The sequence below is a fragment of the Dipodomys ordii genome, unplaced genomic scaffold (genome assembly GCF_000151885.1).
Source record: "Dipodomys ordii isolate 6190 unplaced genomic scaffold, Dord_2.0 Scaffold30, whole genome shotgun sequence".
In the NCBI taxonomy this organism is placed as follows: Eukaryota; Metazoa; Chordata; class Mammalia; order Rodentia; family Heteromyidae; genus Dipodomys; species Dipodomys ordii.
This window is the reverse complement of record NW_012267246.1, coordinates 3,809,192-3,831,967: the sequence shown is the minus strand read 5'-3', so window position 1 is coordinate 3,831,967 and position 22,776 is coordinate 3,809,192. Positions and strand designations below refer to the sequence as shown.

The 22,776-nt window shown below is 42.3% G+C and overlaps 1 protein-coding gene across 1 annotated transcript in view; it reads right to left on the bottom strand.

Moving 5' to 3' along the window:
- The window catches only part of Iqcj (IQ motif containing J), a 51,993-nt gene that overhangs the window by 5,733 nt on the left and 23,484 nt on the right, over window positions 1–22,776 (bottom strand). The window contains exons 3-4 of the mRNA XM_013016138.1: window positions 7,041–7,105; window positions 1,124–1,204 (exon numbers count right to left, since the gene is read on the bottom strand). Of these exons, the coding sequence (XP_012871592.1) occupies window positions 1,124–1,204; window positions 7,041–7,105 (146 nt within the window). The remainder of the gene's footprint in view (window positions 1–1,123; window positions 1,205–7,040; window positions 7,106–22,776) is intronic.

The window sequence follows — 22,776 nt, the reverse complement described above, 5'->3', positions numbered from 1 at the left end:
CCACTCCTGCCCCTCAGCCTCAACATATTGGAGGATATGAAAGCTACTGAAAGACCACGGCATTTTCCTAACTTAATTTCAGCATTCAAATTAAGCACTCCTATTTTTTTACATAGTGACTTTGCTTTCCAGTATTTTTTATTATATTGAACAGGACCTTATCTTAATGAGAAAATCCCTCAGGATCCAGTGACCTGCGCAGTGAATCTGACACACACACCTACCCAAAGGGTTCCATAGCCTGAGCCATGAGGGTTCGCAGGTGTGACACACAGATTCCTGTCAGAGAGCTTCTTAAGACTGTTAATCTGACACAGAGACACAGTGAAACAGAGATACACACAAACACAAACACAGAGAGAGACACAGAAGGAGAGAGACAGAGAACACAGAGACAGAGAAATAGAGACACAGAGATATAGACACAAGTCATCACGGGCAATTTGTTGTCCCCCTAAGCAGAATAAAATGGGAAGGAATCACAGAAAACAATCATAAACCATTTGTGATAGGTCTTTTCCCTACCAGGGAACATTTTTTGAAGTTTGAGATTTTATTTTACAATGGAGTCTGCTTCACTGTCAAGCTTATGAGTTTCATTTTGTTAATAACTGAGCATTGTTGGCATTTCTTTAAAGTAATAGTCATATATACTGGAGAGGGCTCATAATTGGATTTTGTGGGATATGAGAAGAAGTGATGTTTTACAAAACAAGAACTGGAGTGGAAAGAGGAGGAGAGTGTGCACATGTGTGTGCAGATGTATGTAATAAGAGGGTGGCCTGATGTGGAATTACCAGACGGACATGCTAGTGGGCAGAGAAGAATGTAACGTGGTCTGAAAGAGAAGCACCAAGTGCTAGAGATGGTAGTAAGATTTTCCCCGCACGGTCCAGTAGCTGATACTGTGGTCCAAAGTAGTTTCGTTGCTGCTTAAACCACAGAGGAACTGAACAGCTCCTAAATGTAAGTAAAAATTTAAAAATACACAATAAAAATATTAAATGATAAAAAAAGAAAAAATTAAAAAATAAAATGTCCTTAGGAACTCCCAGAGTCGAGATTTGTTCAGTGGGTGGGGACCCCAGAGTAATTATTTAATGTAAACTTTATCATAACTTACATTTTCACCTTTGATTCCAAGGGCTGGAGATTGAGGGGATATTTTTCAATATTGTTCTCCACATCCATGGCCAGCTGGTGACTGGAAACAGAAATAACATCTCAGTCTATCTGAACCCAGGAAATAAACGTGTCTAACAACAATGCTGGTATGCCATATATTTTTGAAGAAGCTGATGTAGACTCAATTTTATTTATTTAAATCTATTAACAGAATCCTAAAAATGTACAATAAATGACCACATCCTTTGTTGCAGTGTCTTTTACTTCTTCTGTCTTTTGACCTTGATCAGAGCTAATGGAGAAAAACAGGTCACACCCAGTGTAGTTTCAGGGGAAGATGAAATATAAGGAGACTGGTCTGTATCTCATAATACCTGCCAACTGGTGAGTAGCAGAATATCTCTTGTTGAGCCCTCCCCTTCCCTGGTTGCATCCTCACTTATCCCCAGTGGAATTCCTGCCAGGTTCCTTTCCTTCTCCATTCTCCATTCCTGAGTTCCCCACATGAGCAACACAGTTACTACTAGTTGGTCATATCAGCTACTACGGACTACAATGGCTGATGACAAGTTAGACCGGGCTGGGTTTTGAGGAGTGGATAGGAAGTTGCTAGACTGAGCATAAACAGTGTTTATGAGGAAATCAGGAAACAGAGAAGCAGGAATGAAAACACCTCAAGGTTATTTTTTAGCAAGCGAAGAGATACTTGGACCAGTGGATAATAAAAGTGGGTGGTAAAAGTAGACAAGGGTGGATGACCACAAGACTAACAGTCACTGGTTACAAAATGTGTACCAAACTCTGTCATAGGCATTTTACATGTTACTTCATTTAATTCTCTCGGTAACTTCTTGTCACTTTTGCCACTGTGTTGCTGAGATATCTCATGAAGTTCAACTCAGTGCTAGAGGAACCACAGTGAAACTTGTGCCTTGCTGCTTTTTCACTGCAAGATACTGCTGGGAAGGTTATGTCTAGCTTCTGATTCTTAATCCTATTAACTGACTGCAGTGTCTAGAGGTCATATATTTTATATTCCAGTCCAATATACAGAGTAGGGGGTGTGTGTGAAACCAGTTTCAAGAAACGTTATTTCTCCAATTGCATACTGATGCATTTTTATTCAATTTTGCAAGATTTTTCAAAACCCAATGGGCAACTATCAAATTTATTGAAAAAAATTAATGGATTATGGTCTACCACGTGAAAAAAAAAACATGAAATAGTTGGAGCCGGGTGAGGTGGTAAATAGGATGTTTCAGGTGGCTTTCCATTGAGTGAGCAAGAACAGTGGAACGTTATTAGAAGGCTATTCAACTTGGCCAGGCAATGAGCCCCAGGATTGTGGTGGCAGTAAAGAAAAGGAAAAGATAAAGGAACAACAACAACGAAGTGTCCCACAGAGCCAATTTCTCTTCTGGGCAGAAGACTTAGCCAGGAAGTAGGGAAAATATGGTAGAGCAGATAAATTCTTGTGTTGCCACTAGGTGGCATCATGAGTCCAAGATAGCTTTGTAGGCCATCAGCCTGATTGTGGAGGGGATGCCCTTGGTATTCGGGGTTTGTTATTTAACCTTCATTAGTCCCTCATGCTACAAATATATTTAATGTGATGAGTGCCAGGAATAAAACAAGGCATGAGGGATAAAATGATGAAAACTCTTGACATCATCCTGTTTAGATGATTTTATAGAATCAGAGACGAAGGTGGGTAGTGAACAAGCAATAGTTGAGGTTAGTGGTGTCAGAGAGAAAACACAGGGGTTCTCTGTGGGCAGCTGGACACAGAAAGTCCATTTTTATAATCCTATGTCCTTATAGTTGCAGCAGCCTTCTAAAAGAATTCTTTAAGGTTCTGTTAAGGGGGCTGGGAAAGTGGCTTAGTGGTAGAGTGCTTGCCTTGCATGCATGAAGCCCTGGGTTTGATTCCTCAGCACCATATAAACAGAAGTGATAAAGTGCTAGCCTTGAACAAAAGAGGCTCAGGGACAGTGTTTGGGCCCTGAGTTCAAGCCCCACAACTGGCAAAAAATTTAAAAAAGGAAAAAAAGATTCTGTTAAGTATATCTCATTAATGATAAATTACCAAATTATCAACAGAGGTATATGTAAGGGTTTCATAAAGCCTGTAGTTACACAATAACCAGTGATAATGGTATAGCACTTCATAAAGAGAAGACATTTATTTATTTATTTATTTTTTTTGGGACCGGTCGTGGGGCCTGAACTCTGGGCCTGGGTGCTGTCCCTCAGCTCTTCAGCTCAAGGCTAGCGCTCTACCACTTGAGCCACAGCGCCACTTCCGGCTTTTTTCTTTTTGCTTATGTGGTGCTGAGGAATCGAACCCAGGGCCTCAGGCATGCAAGGCAAGCACTCTACCACTGAGCCACCTTCCCAGCCCCAAGAAAAGACATTTATATTAGCAGATTTGCTACCTTTGAGGTGTATGTTAAATGTTCCCAGGGAATTCTATGCTACAAACACCTATTGGTTTAAAATTGGCTGGCACGACCCCATTCCATGAGTAAGTGACTGTCTTTAATGAAGTGACTAGAGGTCAGGAGAATGCGGGCCTTGCCATCCAGAAGGACTCAATAATTACCAAAAAAATGGCTCTCAGATTAAGGTCTTCCTTAAGTCAATAGATGATTATCATAAACAATAGAGCCCTAAGTAGCCTCCTAATTAAGGGCCTTACCAATCACTCTTCTTTAATTTTGGGCATGTGCCAAGCTTTAAATAGAGTGTGTGTGTGTGTGTGTGTGTGTGTGTGTGTGTGTTCAAATGCACTCCGTTGGCCCTGCCCATGGCCTTCCATAACATAGACTTGACGTTTTCCCTTCTTTCACCCCAACTCTCTACCTCAACCCCTCATCGAGCACTTAGAATAAATTTAATGTTCCAAAGGGGAATGCCATTCGGCATGACACCATGATCACTTAATGCACGGTCACTTCCAGTCGCTCAGGTGATGCCCGTCAGTGCCCATGTCAGCTGTGGCTATCATGGAATGCCTACTCTGCTCACCCAAAGTACAATCATTTTTCAATCAAACCTGACAGCTTTCAAGGACGCAGCTCTGCCTAGAAGCAGCCCAGAAATCCATGCAAATGGTTAACTACTGCAAATGGCTGCTGGTTTTCATCTCTGTTTGGGACAAGTGGGAAGGGAAAGGCTTCCCCTAAAACCAGAAATTCATAGGTCTGGAACTCCTCAATGTGCAGGGGGGTGGAGGTGGGGGGCTCAGGGAAGGGAGGGAGCAGAAGCCCACACAGGAACCACTAGCTTTCACCCGTCTTCCTGAGAGCAGAGAGCTGGGAGCCATTCAGGTGCTGCTGCTGATGAAGAGGATTCACAGACAGCTGTGGTCCCACAGCAAGAAAAAGAAAACTCGGAGTTCATTTCCTACATAAAAATCAACCATGAAAGATAGCTACAGGCAGGATTAATAAATAAATAAATGTGTGGAGCCCATCCGCATAGCTGGCTTTGAACTCTGTTAGAATCTCCTGAAGGTGTCCGTGGCGCTCCTCTGTAGAGATTCAGGTGTGATTTCTCTAGGCTTGGGGGACAAGCCACAAGCTGGGGCGTGTGTGTGAGTCTCCCAGAGGATGGTGAGCGCAGCAAGGATGGAGAGCTCTGGTCTGGAGCTAATATCATCACATCATCGTCTCTGTTCCCAGTGCCTGCTGAAACTCCCTCGATCCTCTTGTTTATATAGAGCGAGTGGTGCTGGTGATGAGGGATTAAGCTATTTGTTTATTTTTTATGATTTAAATGTATTTTCAACAGATGCATAAAGCCTAAAATTATACATATGCATGAAGTGATGCAATGTTTTGATTTATGTGTGTGTGTGTGTGTGTGTGTGTGTGTGTGTATTGTGTTTAAATTGAATTAAAAGTTATCTGTCTTCTCAATCATCCACCATGTCTATATGGTAAAAACCTTTCAATGTAACTTCTAGCTTTTTGAAATGTAAAGGTCCTTATTGTTGCCTGTGGTTGCCCATGTGACTCCTCCCCTTCAGTGTGCTGACTGACTGCATCTCAGTACCCATATCCACTGGCCAGTCCTTCCCCATCCCGGCCCCAGTCTCTCCCAGCCTCAGGTAACCAACCATCTGCCTTTCAAAACTTTAGATTTTGTACATGAGTGGAGTCAAGAGACAGACATCCACCACCTGTGCCTGGCTTCATCCATGTTGTCACAGATGACACTGCTTCCTTCCTTTTGCTGGATGAGTAGTCTTCTATTCTGCCTGGAGACTACATTGTCTTAATGCATTTTGGCTTGTTCCCACACCTCAGTTATCATGGACTGTGGGGCAGTGGGCACAGGAGTTTGTTTCTTTGGTGGACTGACTCGTTTCTTTTGGATCTAATACCAGGATGGGATTGCTGGATCTGATGGTAGTTCTAGTCTTAATTTTTGGAAGAGTCCCCTTGGTGTTTTAATGATGGCTGAAAGGTTTTCTTCTTTTGTATGCTTCTTAGTGAGAACAGGTATAATAGGAATAAGTTAAATCCACAGACAACTCAGAAAGCTCATTTGATCAAAAGGCTGTATGCGGTAGGTGGTGAGTCTGCAGATCGCTGGAGAAGGAGTGAGCCTGGGGCATCCAAACCCACCCAGATAGAAAGGAAAGGGGCAGTGTGGATTCCAGGGCCTGGACCGCCTCACGCAAAGGTCAACTCTGTCTTCCTAACCATTTTAAAGACAAGGAGCCTGGGGACCAGGGTGGCTAAATAATCTACCCAGACCCACAAAGCTAGGGAAAGGCAGAAAGACAGAGCCAGTCCGAGGACTGCCATCTTCACTGTTGTCATTCTCTTATCAGCTCACTTTTTTCCTCCTTGAGGCTCTCAATGTGCAGCCCAGACTGGCCTCAAACTCACAATCCTCCTGCCCTGGTTGTCCTAGTGTGGGACTCCAGGCATGGGTCACCATACCAACCTTGGCTCATTTCTTAACAAAGAAGTACACTTTGGTCTGGAGCAGAGTGATTCATTAGTCCTTCCTCAGCTTTCCAGACCAAGAATAATTTAGCGTCTTTTCTATAGAAACATTCCCTCAAATATTTCATGATTACTCCTTTGGGGGGTTTCTTTTTCTGGCTACATGTTGTCTGTTCTTACAGTAGTTAATCATAGTTGTGGAATGCTTTTGGTACTCTTAGGGAGACCAGCCTCTTCCTCTTCCACCTCCTCCTCCATCTTTTGGTACCAGGATTTGAACTCAAGGTCTCATGCTGATTAGAATTGCCTCTTTCACTTGAATTATGCCTCAAGCCCTGCTTTTTGCTGGTTTTGAAGTTGGAGTCTAGAAAATGTTTCTGTCAACACTGGCTTCAAATCATGAACCTTCAGATCTCAGCCTCTTGAGTGAGCAGGATTACAGACGTGAGCCACCACCAATGCCCAACTGCCAGGTGCTTTAGAAGAGTGGTAACAAAGGCAAGCATGGTACCACACAGGCCTCCTGGGCCTGAGGATGCTGGGACTTGGCCAGTGGTGGAGAGAGAGGACACCAGATTCCAAACCCAAGCCTGAGATCCATCCTTACCACTCTCTAGCTGAATGTATTCAGTCTGAGATTTTCTGAACTCTCTCTGAACCTCAGTTCTCATCTGCAAAACGGCAATGAGAATGCTTGTATCAAAAGCCCACAATCAGTGTTCATCCAAGGAAATGCTCGTTAGTCTTAATGGTACAGAGTGCATTGTAAGTCTTCAATAGATGACAGCCACTTTTCCTCCCCATAGCTGCAAAACACAGCCTATGATTTTACTCCTTTTCCCTCTACTCTGGCAAAGCTAAATTCTATGATGGGTAGTTAAACTTGAAATGTGGGTGATTTTTATGCAAGCTTTGCAACCTAGCAAGTACCTTGGTTTTCTTTAATATTTTACTTACTTTTCAAGCAAATATTTTCCATCATTCACTTGTTCTAAAGGGTTCTGTAATCTTTTCAGTTCTTCCTATAAAAACAAGAAGGAAAAGAAGTATTTTATCAACTGGCAAATGTACTTCTGACAATACTGAGAATGATCATTAGCAAAATCAACACATTAATAAGAATTCTGGACTTTGTCATGTTCTGTATTTAATGGAATATATTATTGAAGGAGCATTTCCTATTATTTTTTTCAGAGTGTGATATATTTATGTGAATCAACTTACTTTCTTGCCAAATTTACCCTTGTCCAAAGTATTACTAAAGAGGTGATGCTGTTCAAAATATATTGTATTCATAAATTGCTTTGTTAAATGGTAACTCCTTTGTACAACTATTTAAATATAATAATGAAAATGTATAATTTGTTGGTTGATGGAGACTCTTGATAAACTTGCCTCTTGATAAACTCTTCCCTGTATCCACCTTCTTACACACACACACACACACACACACACTCACTCACACAGGCCTCCTTTGAATTTCAAGTGCCTATATCCTTTATAATCCCATTTCTCTTAAATAAAGCTCACAGAACTTTGTTTCCAGAAAGACCACAACCCCCCTAAAGCCTCATCACTACAAACTGCCAAAGTGCCCCACAGAAGTCACAATGAGAATTACAGTGTGCCCAGCTATATGAGCCAAAGTTTTCTCTCACTGGCTTAAACCAATTTCAGCTAAGTTTTCTGGTTGTTTTCAGCCATTGAATTTTGAGAGGTCAATGTGAGACACAACCCAGACCTACTGAATACAAAATTCTACATTGAGCAATAGAAAATGAGTTTGCACATGTGCAGTTGGGTTTGTCTATATAAAAATATTTTCTTAGGAAAAAAAATGGCAAAAGGGAATCAGGGTCTTCATGTCCTTTTTGGTATAGCATGAAGCTTCTGTGTCAGATGTCAGTATAATAAATCTCATCTCAAGAACGCTTCTGTATATTTTGCAAATTATTATTGTTCTTGTAAGAGAATGTGTCTTGATCTACCCATCACACCACTGTCTTTTCTTACACATAGGAATGAAAATTAAATTATTTTTAGAACTTAGTTCCTTTTGATGTACTTGTACATGTCTTTTCATCAATGAGAACTACTTATACATCTTGCAGAAATTATTTACTTTGCCTTGGTGGTTAGGAACTAAGTTAAATGAGATATTTAGGTGCATTCTTTACAGGCTGTTAGCACAAGTATCTCTCCCTTGATTTACTAGATGACATGTGAACACCTTTGTGTATTTTTATTTTAACTTTTTATTACACATCACATGTGTAGAGGCAAACATTGTTCAGCCAGACTATAGATAACTAAGTAGGAAGATAGACACAATATTGTTAAAAGTCAGATAGAATAATTGCTAGATAATAGAATAATAGATGACATAGTTGACAGATAGTGGGCTGGATGGATGGATAGTCTTACTCTAAGCACAAGTCTTTATATCTGTCTTCTTACCCCCTCCATTCCACCTACTCCCTTTAATGTCCCATTCAACCTTCAACGACATTATCAATAAATCCAAGTTATAAACGTGGTTAGTCTTAAAGTCACTTTTTAGAGAGGAAGGGACTTGTTTTAGTGAGTGACTTTGCACATTATTCTGTTAGGAATGATCTTAATTATTCTCAGAAAACAGAGATGAATTTTTTAGACTTTTTTAGACTTTTTTTAGACTTTTCCTTTTTCACCTTCTGCATTAAAACCAGTAGAGATTCAGCCAAGAGCTCTCAGTCAGCCGCAGGCCTTGCTTTGTGCCCGTGGCTGCTCCCCAGGCTGGGGGCAAGGAGGGAGCCTGCCTCTGGTCCCACTTCCATGGCAGGAAGCTTGCTGGGGCGGGGGGGGGGGGCACGGAGCTAGGATGGTGCAATACTTCCTTCAACCTGACTCTCCACGCTCTAGGAAATCATATTAAACAGAAGGTCAATGAGGAACGCGAGCTTTCTGAGCAGCTGTTCCGATGACAATTTGGAGGATTGATTTCATCATTTGGTTATTTAAACTAGCTATCCAAAACACCCAATTCAATTGGCCTGAAAGTTCTTTTTTCTCAGGGATGAATAAGGAAGTCGGCTAAGTCAGCTGACTCACTGGGCCTTGCACCTTGGAGGAAGTTCAGCTTCACGTTTTATCGCTAAACTCTCATAGTACAAACTGGTCTCTCCCATCGCTGGTTTCACCTTCTGGTCCTATTTGTCTCTAGTTCCATGCTTAGCAATGCCATTTTCCTGCCAGAAGTCATAGAAAGCTCCCTGTTGCTGTTACAATGGATTCAGAACTCTTCAATCAAGGTCCTGTGCCACAGGACACAGCTAGCCCATTCCAATTCTACCTTGTGTCCTCTGCCCACATCCCCTCTCTGCTCTGAGGCCATGGCACACAAACCCAGATCCCATATGCTTATAGGGTATCCAGTGACAACCTGTGCTCATCCACTCTTTGGGAGCATGGTCTTCCTCCTCCTTGGTACCTGTCTTTCTAACCCCACAGGAGGACTGGCTACCTGCCCTCCTTCTTTGGCTACCTGCGGTAATCCCAGGTTTTCATGTCCACCTCCTCTTGGGGTTCTAATGACCAAGGACAACCATGAGTCTTGCTCCCCCCACCGATGTTGGGTGTTTAACAAGTGCCTGTTGAATAAATGAAGTCAATGTGCTGACTACGAGGAAAAGTAGCTTTGGAAGCCTAATAGCACCCCTCCTAAGAAGGTTTGTATTCTGGGCAGAGCATTCTCTATCTTTCTCCACTGTCCTGGATCCAGGAGTTCCACCTTTGGGACTTCATCCCACAGGCCCCTTTGATGTCTCCTGGGAGGATTTCATCCAAAAGAGGGCCTGCATAAGATGGAGAAGGCAGAGGAGAGGAGGGGAGCTCAGGTTCTCCCCCCCCCCCCCGCTGGCTGGACACATTCCCTCCCACAGCCAGGCTGCCAAATAACAGCTGTGACCACATTCTCATAAGTGTTCTCATCTCTTGCCTTTATAAGGCCTTTCCTTCCTTCTCCCCTTTCCTAAGGTAAATATTCCTTTGCTTTCTCCAACCCTCTGCCTCTTCTTCCTCCAACTCTTCCTCCTCCTCTTCCTCCCCTTCCCTTTCTTTTCTTCATCCAACTATTGGCCACCCTCAATGCCTTGCACACCTCCTGTGGCTTTCCACACCCATGCTCCCACCTTTGTTGAGAGTTGCTTCATCTAATCTTTTCAGTTACCCCTGAGTGTGTGCATCCCCTGTGTCCACCATGAACCCTGGCCCATGAGCCCAAAGGCTCCTCCATTGCTTTGGCTTTCCCTTGCTTTGCAATTCCTTTTCTATAATCCAGAAAATTCAGTGAATCATGTTAATTATCATGTTAGTCAAAGGGGGTGTGTCTAGATGCTGACTGGCCCTGACAGGGAGCTGCCCTACCCAAGGGCCCAGTGTCACTCGCCAATTATTAGGAGGGTCCCCACCATGCTCTATTTAGTCTCTGTCTGTTTAAATATTTAGGCCCAGCCTCTTTGGGAAGTAAGAGGCTGAACTACTCTGGTACCACCAGCCTTCTAACGGTTCCCAGGTGAGATCCGGTGAAGGCTATGTGCGAGTAGAAGGAAGAGTAGCTGCATCTCCAGGGCCGAAGCTCACAGAACAGCCCCGTCCCACGGTCCTGAGTTATCTGAATGGTGGCTGTGTGTGTGTCCCCTCTGCCTTTAATCCTGCAGGTTTTTCTTTTGTCATAGCACTTGATGTGCCACTAATTCCTTGCTTGCACACAGATATGCAAAGGTAGAAACATGGTAAAGCTTCATTTTTTTGTGAAACTTTTAATAGGTAGTTTGGACATGATTTCTTGACAACGTTTTCTCTAAAACTGGAAGTGAAATGCCTGCTTTTTAAAGACATTCTGGCTTTGCTAATTCTGTAAAATACTTTCCACTGAAAATAACCAGTAACAGTCTCTGCCTTAAATACTGCAGAGAGACTGACCAAGTTCATCTCTGGGGCTAGAGTCAGCGCCTTGAAGACCTGCTGATACTAGAACTCTCTCTGCTTCTGTCTGCCCCGCCCCCGCCCCCCCACCCTCTCCCATCCCCTCTACTTCTGCTGTCTAAACAAGTAGGGCGCATTCTCTGGACATGTTTAAAATCAAAACTGCTTTCCATGTCTAAATGCAATTTCTTAACTTTCCCAGCTTACACTTTGGCTGTTTGGCATTCCACATTTCCCAGAGCACTTAAGTGAACTGGAAATGGGGACACAGTTGGTCATTTGTTTCATTACACAGTTCTGGGTGGCAAAACCTGTGACCCTGTCATGAATCAGTTTGGCTGGGCAGGGGGAATAATTCCATATTAACCTAAGGGTAACTATTTAACAAAAGTGAAATGCTGGAATTACTTCAGATGCTTTTGGCTGTTCAATCATTTAATTAAATATTAATAGGCCTCCTTCCTTCCTTACCACCCACCTTTTTAAAAATGGAAGTGTAGTAAGTTCACTAAAAAAGAGGTTACTCATGTTTGCATAATTTGAGAAAAGTAGAGGACATAAAATCTATACTAATTTTAGCTCTGCATCATTAACCATGAAATATTGATTATTGCTCTTTGTAACAGAATTGATGAAGCTAGCTGGGCTGCTACATCCACATAAGGCGATTCTGATGCTTTGCCCTCATACCTCGGAGGCTGTAAATGATGGCCTGGGGGACAGCCGGGAGCCCACCATTCTGATCCACAGTCTAAAGAGATACATTTCCCAGATTAGACCCAGAACAACCCAGCTGCACTGCCCAACTCCAGAAAATTAAATTGGAGGGAGTCCAAACCTCTGCTGAAATAACTGTGTGAATTACAATGCTTCTGCGGGCTGGGTTATAATGTAAATGTGCTTTACAATTTACTGCCATTTCCCTCCCCCCCACCAGCCCCGCTGTGTGTATGTGGGCATTAATAGCCATCTCATATATTTAAAGGCAAAATGGTACCAAAAGCAATGCAAGGCTCACAGGTTCTCCTTTAGAAAGTGAGAACTAAATCCGTTATTTCTTTTGCCACTTTTGGCAAAACCGGTGTATGTTTAGTTTCTGTAGTATGCATTAGTGTTTTTTTAAATGGCTGGCAGACCTGTAAATTTCACACAGGGAAGTCACCTTATAGCAGAATGAGAATCTCTTTGAGTGGAGAAAAGTGTCTAATAGGACACCATAGCTCATTTAAAGGATCCATTCAGGTGAGTCAGGACCTGTTTCTGGCCCTTTGAGGACCTTTTGATCAGAGAAGATGCAGGGGCTGGGACTGTGGTAGCATCTGAGCCAGATTCTGGGTGAGTGCTGGGCACCACTGGGCTGGCTCACCATGGGCTCACCGCTCACCGCCTCACACACGGTAAATGTAAGATGCAATGAGGACTGTTATCACCCACTGCTCATTCTTGGTCGATCAACCAGAGTGTGTTCACAGATACGGGAACACAGATGCCTTTGAGTGCTGAGTGGGAACTCATTGGAATAGATGCCAGGTAACAAGATTAAATAAAAACTTAGTCACAGGCGGTTACAGCACTATGCTCAGTCACCTGGGACCTGAGACCGTTTTAGTGGCTGAGATTCTCCTGGAGTAGACTGAACTTCTGGAAAGACATTCCTGTACCACATCACCCAAGCCACCCCTTCTCTCTTGTCTAAACAAACACCTGCAAGCTACAGTCCAGAGCCACCCAAAGTCCAGCAGCCTGGTCTGTGTTTGAATTAAATACCCTCCAGCTCATGTCCCTGGGTGACATACCTTACCGTGTGGGCTCAAGAACCTTTCTATTTTCAGGTAACAGGCATTCTAGAATGAAGACTCAGCTCATCCCAGAGTTACTACCACCAGTAAGTCTAGGATATAAGATCTTGAAACCATATTTTAGTAACAATTTTCAGGTGATCATTTGAGCACTTAAAGTTCATTCGGCTTAAAAGCAGGTCAACCATGAAAAAAAAATCAACCAAGATTGAAATACTAGGTCTAGTTATTTTTGTATTCTAATATATTTCTGTCCTCATTCCCCCTCACAAAAAAAAACTAAGGAAAGAAAATCCTGAGGATGATGCTTCAAATGAAGAATCCAAATGTAAATAAGCACACAAGCCAGTAACTACACACTTCTTGGAAGGCAGACAGAAGTGGGTAAGGAAATCGATACACCAACTCCAGGTTTCCTGTGCCAAAACCACAGGAACCCTCTCACCAAATTCTACATGCATTTCTTTGTGGTGCAGGAAACCAACAAAATTAGATTTCTTTTTTTTTGCTTCATCTTGTTGGAAGGTAGAAGTCTATAGTCCTTGGCAGTACTGAACAGTGAGAAAGTAACATGCATGCTGGGAAGAACTCCTTCAACACACTCTACAACATCTCCCACTGTGTCTCCTCCTTTTCCTTCCCTTTACTGCAACTCATTCTGCATCTTGAAGAAAAGGTCCATGTCAGCTACACAGTTACAATAGGCTATTTAACTGCCTCAAAAAAAATAGCAAAAGGTGTGACTATTATTTCCTTTTCTTTTGGACGAGGAAACAGATGCAGAGAGATGGTATAGCCTGAATGGTCTTGAATTAGAATTGAGATGTCATCTGACCATCCAGATTCTAGCATCTGAACTTCATCCTCCTCACTCTTCCCCAAGAATGTCATGGGATGTGCAAAAGCAAGAGTACCCACAGCATCCCACCAACGATATTCATAAAGGAGACATGCAATGGTCTACAAAGGGCTCAATATTACCGGGGAGAAAAGACAAGCTTTCCATAGTCCAGGAGCTGTTGAAACTGGTTTACACGTTTTGTGATGCTGATTGGAATGCAGATGAAATAAGCTTGACTCTCCTTCAAATGACAATGGAGTCTGGGAGGAGGAGCACAGTGTAGAGGCAGCAGAGGTGGGTGGACTCCTGAGCTCACACAGACAGCTGCTCCTCACTGAATGACCAGATTGGTGCGTCTGCACAAAGAGTGTGGGAAGGAGCATGAAAATGCCACCCAAGTAGAAATGTTAGGTTCCAAGGTATAAATTAGGGGCTTATTCAATAATCACGGCATTCATTGACAGACAAAGATTCATACACAAGAGAACAAAACAGGCTGTGTCCAAATCTTGGTGTGTGATGAGTCATAATATCCTTATTGGTTATGTGTGTGCATGCGCACATGCACCCATACATGGTAGTACTAGAGCTTGAAATCAGGGCCTGGGTGCTGTCCCTTAAGCATTCAACAACGTAAGCCATACCTCTACTTGCTTGCTAATTGGAGGTAAGAGTCTCACAGGATCTCTTGCCTAGGCTGGCTCTGAACTGTGATTCTCATGACTCAGCCTCCTGAGTAACTAGGATTACAGGGATGAGCCACTGGTACCCGGTTTACACAATACCACTACTGCACATTACACTCTCTTCCCAGCCCTAGAGGGCTGCACTGTGTTCCAGCACCAACACCAAGCAGGCCTGTGCAGGTTACTTGCTGTTTCTCCTATAGATTCCATCCAATGCAAAGCAAGCACTAATGCTCCTGACTAGACAAACATGCGCTGAGGAAGACATGGCACTGAGTGTATATAGAAGAATATCATTTTTCCAAATGAAGAAATTCCCAGCAAGATGGCTTTGCAGCAGAATATTCAGAAAGAGAAGAATATCATTTTTTCAAATGAAGAAATTCCCAGTAAGATGGCTTTGCAGCAGAATATTCAGAAAGAATGTCTGAGTCTCAGAAGAGGAAATTAAAGTTCAGTTGACCTCTCTGCTATTAAAACTACCACCACATCCGTTAGCCGGGTAATCTCTAGGTGCTCAGATATTGACAACTATTTTCTAAAAATTTAGGAAGAAATATGCATGCAAAGGGGACTGTTTTCTAAGGGTGAACAGAAGAAAGAAGAGAGAGGATAGAATAGGAATTTAATGGAATGAACCACAAAATGGTGTCTCTATGTTCAGCACTGCCTGAGTCCACAGGAGGTACCAAGATGGTACCCCAACCTCTACTCCTGAAGCCCTTATAGAGGACCCCGAGGTTCTCATTCCCCACTTGACCACTCACTTCTGTTCACACATCATTGCTTTCCTGACTAATGTTTACTTCTATTTAATAGGGATCTACGTTTGTACCCTGAATTCTCCAGTGCCTTCTGATTTCTCACTGACTTCTCCACAGCAGCATGGTCCCAATTATACTGGAACAGCTCTTCAGAAACCTCATTCCTCTGTGGAGAATGCTTTATACCAAAGTCTTTGGGTCAAGCTGTTCCCTTTGCTGGGTGGAAATCTATTAGAATAGTCTCTGAGGAATGATCCAACCAGATTCAACACAGCAGCTCTGAGGCACATGGCAGCCCTCATCTGGCTAAGCGTGGCTGAGGTCCATGCTAGACCTGGCCATCAACAGTGTTGAAGTGTGGAAGTGTGGAGACAGCCACTGATCCCTGAAAGTCACAATTAGAAGCCATTTTTAAGACCTTCTATTTCTTACCCATGAGAAAAACCTACTGTATTCTGGGATATTCCCTAATTTTCACCTCACAAAATAATAAAGATGCTCACTGTAGGTACCAAGTCTTAAAAATATCAGGGTAAGTGGTTTTGAATTTTACTAGGTCTTGGAATCCAATTTCATAGTTTCTAAATTTATAGTAATTACCAGTTCATTAGATTACATTTCACTACAGCCAAACTTACCTATGGATTTCCTCATATCATTAAAAAAACACACATTCTCTGGGATTTTCTGTGTTTGTCATTAGCCAATGTGTCCCACAACTTCAAGCTCAATCATTTGGATAGTTTCCTCTGTGACTGTAAGGAATATACACGTAAGGCCATTGTTTCAACTCACCATCTGTGATTCCAGCCACTGTCTGGTATTGGCTTAAAGCAATCCATTGTGTGTGCTGTGCACCCCTATTCCCCAAGGAAAACCAAACCCAAAGATGCCAGGCACATACCATGCCACAAAACAACACAGCACACCACATGCTACATGCACAAGAAACCCACAAAGCCAAGGAATGAGAGGTGAAGCTGCTCTAGTCAACAAGTAAATCAGAGCCTGTTCACATGGCCCCATTCCCATTACAGTCTCTTCCATTCCTTCAGTGTCAACACACACACACACACACACACACACACACACACACACACACACACGTGTGTGCATGTGCACTGTCACTTCCTTACCTTTCTCTGTCTAGTTTCCCAACCTAGCCGTATATCCTGAAATACTGCTGTTCAGCTTGCCTATTTCTGAAATTGATTTTGACATAACTGTAGACTCACAGAAAGTTCTAGATACGCGTGGTGGCATGCACCTATCAGCCCTCCACCCCTACATAAGCATTGTAGTTGTAACACAGCAGTATGAGATGTAATAATGTAATACTATGATATCCTACTTGTAATTTTAGTATTAGTACATGCCTGGTCTCTTCCTAGTTCCTGGTACAAAGCTCCTAAAAACCTTGTCATCTTCTGAATGGTAAGCATGATAAAATGTTTTCCTTCTCATTAGTTGAATCAATGCTTATTGCAGTTGATCAGAGCAGTTCATAAGCATTGCACATATTTCTAGAAAGATCAGTTACTCTTCAATATTTGATCTTTGTCCCTGGTTCTTGGCACAAGGCTTCTTAGGGTCTTGGGATCTAAGTGATGAGAAATCTTCTGGTGCAGCCGCGGGATGTGCAGGGATGGGCTCGGCAGGTTCCGGAGGGGGCTGCGTGTTTCACTCTACCACCAACGCCAACCATCAGTCAACGTAAGCCCCCACGCCGAGGACCTGAATAGCAGATGGAGGCCAGGGCTGGGGAAGGGGACAGCAGGAGCTCCCCACCTTCCCACAATTCCTTGTCCCATGCATGCCTCCCATGTGGCTGTTCCTCAGTTACATCCTGACAGCAAACCATTGAAATAGGAATGCATGTCTTGCAGTTCTGTGACATTCTCCAGCACGGTGGGTAGGTCTGGGGATACCCAACTTGTATCCCCTCAGGCTGAAACTAGACTCCCGGATAACAATGGGGGGCAGGAGAAGGCTGTGGGAGGGAGCCCTTAGCAGCAGGCTCCAAGCTGAGCGAGCTCCAGGAGACCTCATCCCAACTCTCTGTGGTGTCCGCAGAGAACTGGAGAAGTGTTTGATGTGGAAAAAGAAAACACCTGACCCCTGTGGTATGGGTGAGCTATGTTGTGTGTTATGTGTATGGGTTTCTTTTCAATAGCATACTGTAAAGACACATGAAAGTGGTGTCACAACAAATCACAGTATTCGGATTTCACTAGCTGTGAACTCACTGGCACGCCCATCTGTGAGGTTACAGCGCTGTACTGTTTTCACCATTCACCACGTGAGCATCCACCACTGCAGTCCACAAACAGAACAGCTCAGCCCCACGGGGGTGCTCACGCCATCCCTGCCCCGCCTGTCCTCCATCCTGACCCCCAGCAACCATGCACCTGTGCACCATCTTCATCGTTTATTTCAAGAATATCCAGAGTGAATTAATATACCCTGTGAGAATCAATATCCCTGTGACCTGTTGGGAGCCCTTTCCTCCTATCACAATTTCCTTGTGGTCTGTTTACATCGTATATGTTGATACTGTTTTTCCCCTTTATTGTGGAGTGGTAAACTATAGTGGGCACAGACCACTTGGTTTATCTACTCATCCACGAACTTTTGGCTTGAGTCCAAGTATCAGCTGTTATGATAAAGTTTCAATGAACATTTATGCACCGACTTTTGTATGAACTCTTATTATTCTGAGATTGTCACAGAGCAACTACTGGGTTGTATGCTTAGTGTATTTTTATTTGGGAAGACATTAATAGGCTCTTTTCTACAGTCACCGTACCATTTCATACTCTCATCGGCAGGACATGAATGTGCATCCTCTCCTGCATCCTTTCCAGTGTTGGCTATTTCCCATTAATATAGTTGTTTAAATTGCTTTCAGTTCACATTTCCTCTCCATCCTTTTCCTTTCCTTACTGTTTGTTGAGAAATGCAGGTAGACTGACCCACAGAGTTTCCTAGTCTGGATTTTCTGAGGATGTACTAATGGTGCAGTTCAAAAGGGAGCTGGGAGCCTGGCACTGGTGGCTCACGCCAACCCAGGTAGAAAAGTCCATGAGGCGTTTATCTCCAATAACCCCCACCCCAACCCCCCCAAAAAAAGCTAGAAGTGGCGCTACGGATCAAGTGGTGGAGCAGTGGCTCAAATGGTAGAATGCTAGCCTTGAGCAACGTATACACACACACACACACACACACACACACACACAGAGCTAGCTCCTGAGGCTTAGGCTGATTATAACCTGATCCTCAAACAAAGCAGGAGGTCATTATTTTTTTTCTCTGTTTTCATTTCAACTTTTAAAAATTATCTAGAAATATCTGTATAAAGGGGTTAGCATTCAACGAGTTGGTTTATAAGTCCAATGCATCTTAACAGATGCCATCCCTTTTATTATCACTCCATTCCTCCTAGCGCTAGCCTTCCCCTCCCATTTTCCTAGTTGCATTGAATACTATGACTGCATTCTCTCCCCTCCCCCGGTATGTCTTCCATCAGGGCCTCTGGGACTGGGGAATGGTCATTACATCTCTGATAGTAGCAGCTATTGAAGCTCAGTACTGAAATCTACTGTGTGGGAGGAGGCACTGTGTGTGTGCTCGTGTACATGCGCACATGCGTGCATATGTGTGCCGACATGGGGGCTTGAACTCAGAGCCTCACATCCTTGCTTAGCCTTTTCACACTCAAGGCTGGAATTCTACTACCTGAGCCACACCTCCACTTTCCACTTTTTGGTAGTTAATTGGAGTAAGAACCTTATGAGTGCTCTATATAGTTTTTGTTGTTGTTGTTGTTGGTCGTGGGGCTTGAACTCTGGGCCTGGGTGTTGTCCCTCAGCTCTTCAACTCAAGGCGAGCGCTCTACCACTTGAGCTACAGCGCCACTTCCATGGAGAAAGAACCTTATGGATTTGAACTGGGCTCCTCAGATCTCAGCCTCCTGACTAGCTAGGATTATAGGAGTGAGCCACCAGTACTTGGTGTACTTTCTTTCAATTATTTTTATTGTTATTATAAAGGTGATATACAGATATGTTATTTCTTACACAAAATAATTTTATAAAGGAAATGTCCTGCCTCTATCACTTGTTAGTCTAATCTAACCTACTAGTGCTTTCAAATAGAAGCAGCAGGATAAATTTTGATTATTTTCTTTACTGAATTTCAAAAGAACATGATTCTTTGTCATTCTGCAAATATGTCCAATTCTTTTTTTTAAACACCACTAGGAATTCATAAATATAAAGCTAACATAACTTTTCTTATTTCTTTCATTTTTTTTCTATTAACTGTTGCTTTTCTTACTATTAAAACTCAAATCATTCCATTTGGGCATTTGGGCACGGGGAAAGCTTTTCTAAGATGTCTCCTGAGTCTTTTTTGTAGTTTTACAGAAGAGTGTCAGTTCAATATGTCAGTTTGTGAGTGCAACGCATCTTGACCAATGTCACTCCTTAAGTCTTTCCAATAGGATTTTTTTGACACAGGGTCTCTGGCACTGTGCTAGGTATGTGTCCTGACAAAGTGACCCAGGATTGCACACTCCTTCCCATAAACTCAGAAGGCTTGCATACTGCCTCCTATTTGAAGGAATCAGTCAGATCTGTCCCCTGGAACCACTGGGTACTTCTGTATTTAGGTGGCTTCAAGTTTCAGAATGATTTTAGCAGTTTTGTTTCTTTGTTTGGATATTCTTCCTTAGGGCTGAATATACTGAATCTTCCTTTGTGTTTTCAGTATCTGGCACATTTTCATCTCTAAAATCTTTCTCCTCACTTCTTTTTTTTTTTTTTAGCTCTTCTTCCTCTTCCTGCTTTTTGTCTTTTATTTCTTTTACAGCATTATCTGTGCTTTCTTCCAGTTTAAATGATTCATTTCTTGAACTTTCAATTCTCTTTTCGTTCTGTTGTCTCCTTCACAGTGAATTTGAATGTAGGCTAAGCCCAAAAGATTGGAAGAGAGTAGATGGAACTAAAGTGAGTTTTAAAAACTGCTTTTAAAAAACTATTTTTGAGGTCTGGCTTAAGGGGCTGAGACAACAGGTGCTTTCTTGAAACTTGGAAACGTCTACACTGTAGGAAAGAAGTAGCAAGCCCACAGGAGCTCCATATTCAACCCTCCCCAGAGCCACTGAGATGCTGAGCAGGACACCGTGTGCCTTTTAAAGAGCAGTGTTTGCCTCTTAGAGGAAATGCCTGTAATTTATAATGACTTGCTGTTCTGCAGGAGCACACTCATGGGCAATCACCTTCAGACCATCCTCTCCACAATCCTAAGACCATAGCAGGCCCTTTTAAGAATGGGCTTTCTGCAAAGTGTTTCTTAACCCTTTAAGGATTTTCGTTAAGCACCTGTGAGATCAGGAAAAGCAGTCTAAAAAGGTACACAGCATCTCCTACCAATCATCACCATTTTAACAAAGGAAAAGTTAAGACTCCAAATTGTCTGCCTACTATACTACAGAGCAACAAGGATCTGAATCCAGGCCTGTTCTAACTTCACAATCATCCAATGCATCACATTCTGATTGGCAGCCAACCATCTTTACAAAGTGTTCAGAACACCTAATGGATCAGAACAATCTTGTCAATAAATATGGCTGCGATTATTGGATGTCCACATGTAAAAGAATTAAAAAAGACACCTATATCTCAACACTTAAAACTATACTTAAAAATCATTAAATATTTAAACTCAAGACCTGAAACTATGAATCCACTAGAAGAAAACAGGGAAAGACAGACACTGGTGACTCACACGTGTAATCCCAGCTACTCAGGATGCTGAGAGCCAGAAGTCTGCAGTTAGAAGTCAGCATAGGCAGATGAATACTCCATCTCCAAAAATAAGTACCAAAACTGGACTGGAGACATAGCTCAAGTACTAAAGAGCCAGCCAAGCAAGCTGAAAGAGCAAACCCCAGTGCCACCAAAAAACAAAATTAAAAAAAAAGAAAACATATGCTTTAGAACATTGAACTTAGCAGATGTTTTTAGAACTCCTCTCACCCCACAAAAATACAAGAAACCAAAACAAAATAAGTCAAAGGGATAAAAATAGACACAAGAAATTGCATTAAATTTAAAAGCTTTTACAAAACAAAGAAAACAGCCAACAGAGTGCAGAGATAAGGAAGAAAATATTTGCAAAGTATATTATCTGACAAAGGGTACATATCTAGAACATATAAGGAACTTAGAAAACCCAAGAGCAAAAAAAAATCAACCCAATTAAAACATGAGCAACAGAGCTACTAGACATTTCTCCAAAGAAAACATACAAGTAGCCAACAGGCACATGCAAAGTAATTGCAGCATCACTAATCATCTGGGAAATGGAAATCAAACCCACAAAGATTAATATCTCACCCCAGTAAAAATGACTAATCTCAAGAATACTAAAGATGAAAAATGTTGGCAAAGATATTGACAAAAGGTAATCCTTGAAGACTGGTGAAGTACATGCAAATGAGCACAGCCATTGTGGAAAGAGATCTGCATGGCAGCTCCTCCAAAAATTAAAAATCAAGTTACCAAGTGACCCAGATATTCCACTCCTGGTAAGATTTCCAAGCAAAATGAAATCTGTACATGGAAGAGACATCCATACCCCATGTACAACACAGCCCTACTCATACTATCCAAGAAATGCAACCCAAGTGTCCAACAACTGATAACTGGAGAGGGAAAGTGTGGTACAACTGATGCAATGCAAAACCATGCAGCCATGAAAAAGAATGAACACCTGTCATTTGTGACTATCTGGGTGAAACTGAAGATCATTAAGTAAAATAAGCAAACCCAGAAGAGAAGTACTGCATAATGTCACTCATAATGGAATCTAAGACACTTAATCTCAAGGAAATTGACAGCAGGATGGTGATTACCAGAGGCTGAGGAGGGAGCAGGAAGAAGAGGAAAGATTGGCCAATGGACACCAAGTTAGATCACAGGGTGGTTTGTTCTGGTGTAGTACTATTCTTAGTAGAATGAGTGCAGATAAGAATAATATAATTTACATTCCAGAAAACTAGAAGAAACAAAGTTTTTTCCATGAAGAAATGACATATTAGCAATGGCATATGTATACCATGATTTAAACAGGATGCATTGCATATATACATTAAAACCTTTTGAGCATCCTATTAATATGTGCAATTCTTTGTTTATATGCATCACTTAAGAATAAAAATATGCTTAAAAATTAGAAGAAAACCATTTAACTGCTCCCCACAAAGAAAAATTATCTTGTTGTCTTCTGACTTTCTGAAATCTTTTCTGGCTGCCGTCTTCTAAGTCGTTTTTTTCAAAGGGTAGCCATTGGCTGTTAACTCTTTTCACAACATATATGTTTCCTTTGTATCATTTAGTTTCTTCCCTGAACTTCTAAAATAAACTAACAGATAAGTAACAACAGGCATGGCTTCTGTGTGGGACAAGCAATGGGAACTTTAGCCAGGGAATGGAAGATTTTGCCAAGTCACCTGGATTATTGTTTTCTAATTTGTAAGATAAAAATAGGAACAAGCAATGGTCAGTAGCTGGGTAATGAAGCTTCCAGATCTTTGTGCCCTAAATCCTCATTGCTTCTTACTGGTTCATCACAGAC